At 65.9% G+C, this 1,785-nt stretch overlaps 1 protein-coding gene across 1 annotated transcript in view; it reads left to right on the forward strand.

The window, feature by feature from the left end:
• LOC118451793 (coronin-7-like) overlaps window positions 1-1,785 on the forward strand; it is a 7,110-nt gene that overhangs the window by 2,488 nt on the left and 2,837 nt on the right. Inside the window, exons 3-5 of the mRNA XM_035889685.1 lie at window positions 430-500; window positions 861-1,044; window positions 1,689-1,765. Of these exons, the coding sequence (XP_035745578.1) occupies window positions 430-500; window positions 861-1,044; window positions 1,689-1,765 (332 nt within the window). The remainder of the gene's footprint in view (window positions 1-429; window positions 501-860; window positions 1,045-1,688; window positions 1,766-1,785) is intronic.

Here is a 1,785-nt window from a genome sequence, read left to right on the forward strand (position 1 = left end):
GGCGTTACAAAGGGAGCCTTGTTACCAGCACGGCCCCAGCTGGCCACGGCCTCGCTCGCCGGCGGCTGGGCCGGCACAGGCCCCCCTGTGCTGTTTGTGCTTCTCCCTGCGCCTCCTGGGGTTGTCTGTCCTGAAATGAGAGCCAAACCTGGGCAGCGGTGGGTCAGACGGGGAGATGCAGTTGCGCAGTGCTGCCCTTCAGGGCTCCTGACCCCCTGAGAAGGGGTGTGAGACCCTGATGGGCAGCGTGGAGGGGCTGAGGCGCCCGCAGCAAAGCTGAACTCCTCCAAAATGCTTTGGTGGGGGCTGGATCTGACCCCGGCTGCCTGCACACGTGTGTGTATGAAAAGGGGCTGGGGCTGGGGAAGAGCAAAGACGCGCTGACTGCCGGGGTAAGGTGAGGCCGAACCTCTGCCCTTCTCCTTCCAGATGTGGTGACGGACTTTGACTTCTCGCCCTTCGATCAGCTCCTGCTGGCTACAGGCTCTGCGGATGAGACAGTGAGTGCTCGGTGCCGGGGGCGCCGAGAGGGAGCCCTGCGTCCCCCGGCGTGTCTCTGGGATTCACTGTAGAGCCAGAGATGGAGTGATGGGAATACGAGGAGCCTGGGATGGAGGGTGCCAGCCTTGGGGAGTGGTGTGGGATGTCCCCAGATTGTGGGGGACAGGGCAGATGGTGTCAGCCAGGGAACAGCCCTCTCCCACCTGGGATGCCGGCAGCTCTGATCCCATCGAGCTGCCATGAGGGGGTCGCCTGGTGTCCTTAAGGACCGAAGCCTGGAAAAGCAGCAAGCCCAGATCGAGCGCTGCTGGCACCCAGCCAGGTCTGGGGGACTGACCCACCTCTCCCTGGGGCTGCAGGTGAAGGTGTGGCGCCTACCTGAGAGCGGCCAGGACATGCCCGGTGGCGCGGGGCTGACCCTGGGGCCCGGGGGGGGCCCCGTGGACGGGCGGCAGTTCCCCCCCACAGCAGACGGTGTCCTAGCCAGCGGCGCAGGGAAGCGAGTCACCGTCTGGGACGTGGGGCAGCAGCAGCCACTGACAGGTAGGCATGGCCGTGCCTGCCAGCTCCTGCCCGCGACGCGTATCTCCACCGTGCTGGTGCCTGGGCTCAAGTGCAGACCTTGGTGTCACCAAACAGGCAGCACAGGTGGCTTTTTGGGCAGGGAGCACCGCAGCCCCTCATGCGTATGCATGGGCTCCCCTACACTCTGATGTAAAAGCGGTGTAAAAGCCTCCTGTACTGCCCAGGGTGTCTGTAGCAGCTTTGCTGGGGATCCCCCTGGGGGGACAGGTCCCTCTCCCTGCATGTCCCAGTGCGTGGGTAAGTTTGGGTGCTGTGGGCTGTTGCTGACCAGCCTTGCCCCAGATGTCAGCTAACCCGATGGGGAGAGGAGGCTGGGCAGCAGCGCTGGGGTGTAAGGGCCCTGTGGCTTTCCCAGGGCTCCTGTCCTTCGGATCAAGCTGCCAGCGGTGGGGGGATGCTCCCAGCATGGACATGGCAGCGTCCTGGTGGGTCCTGGCCCCTGCTCTGGCTGCCACCGGCCCTTGGGACAGACCAGATGATTTCCCCTGGGAAGCGCCCTGGTGCTCACGGGTGGGAGAGCGATGGCTCCTGCCCGTACGCCTGCCTCGGCGGCGGGAGGAGCCCTGCTTGGTCCCGGTCCTGAGCCTGCTGTCCTCCCGCAGCCCTGGACTCCCACGGGGACCAGCTGCAGAGCCTGACCTGGAAGCGAGATGGCCGCCTCCTCGGCACCTCCTGCAAGGTGAGCGGCTCCCGGGGGCG

The sequence above is a fragment of the Egretta garzetta genome, unplaced genomic scaffold (genome assembly GCF_000687185.1).
Source record: "Egretta garzetta isolate BGI_Z169 unplaced genomic scaffold, ASM68718v1 scaffold372, whole genome shotgun sequence".
Classification (NCBI taxonomy): domain Eukaryota; kingdom Metazoa; phylum Chordata; class Aves; order Pelecaniformes; family Ardeidae; genus Egretta; species Egretta garzetta.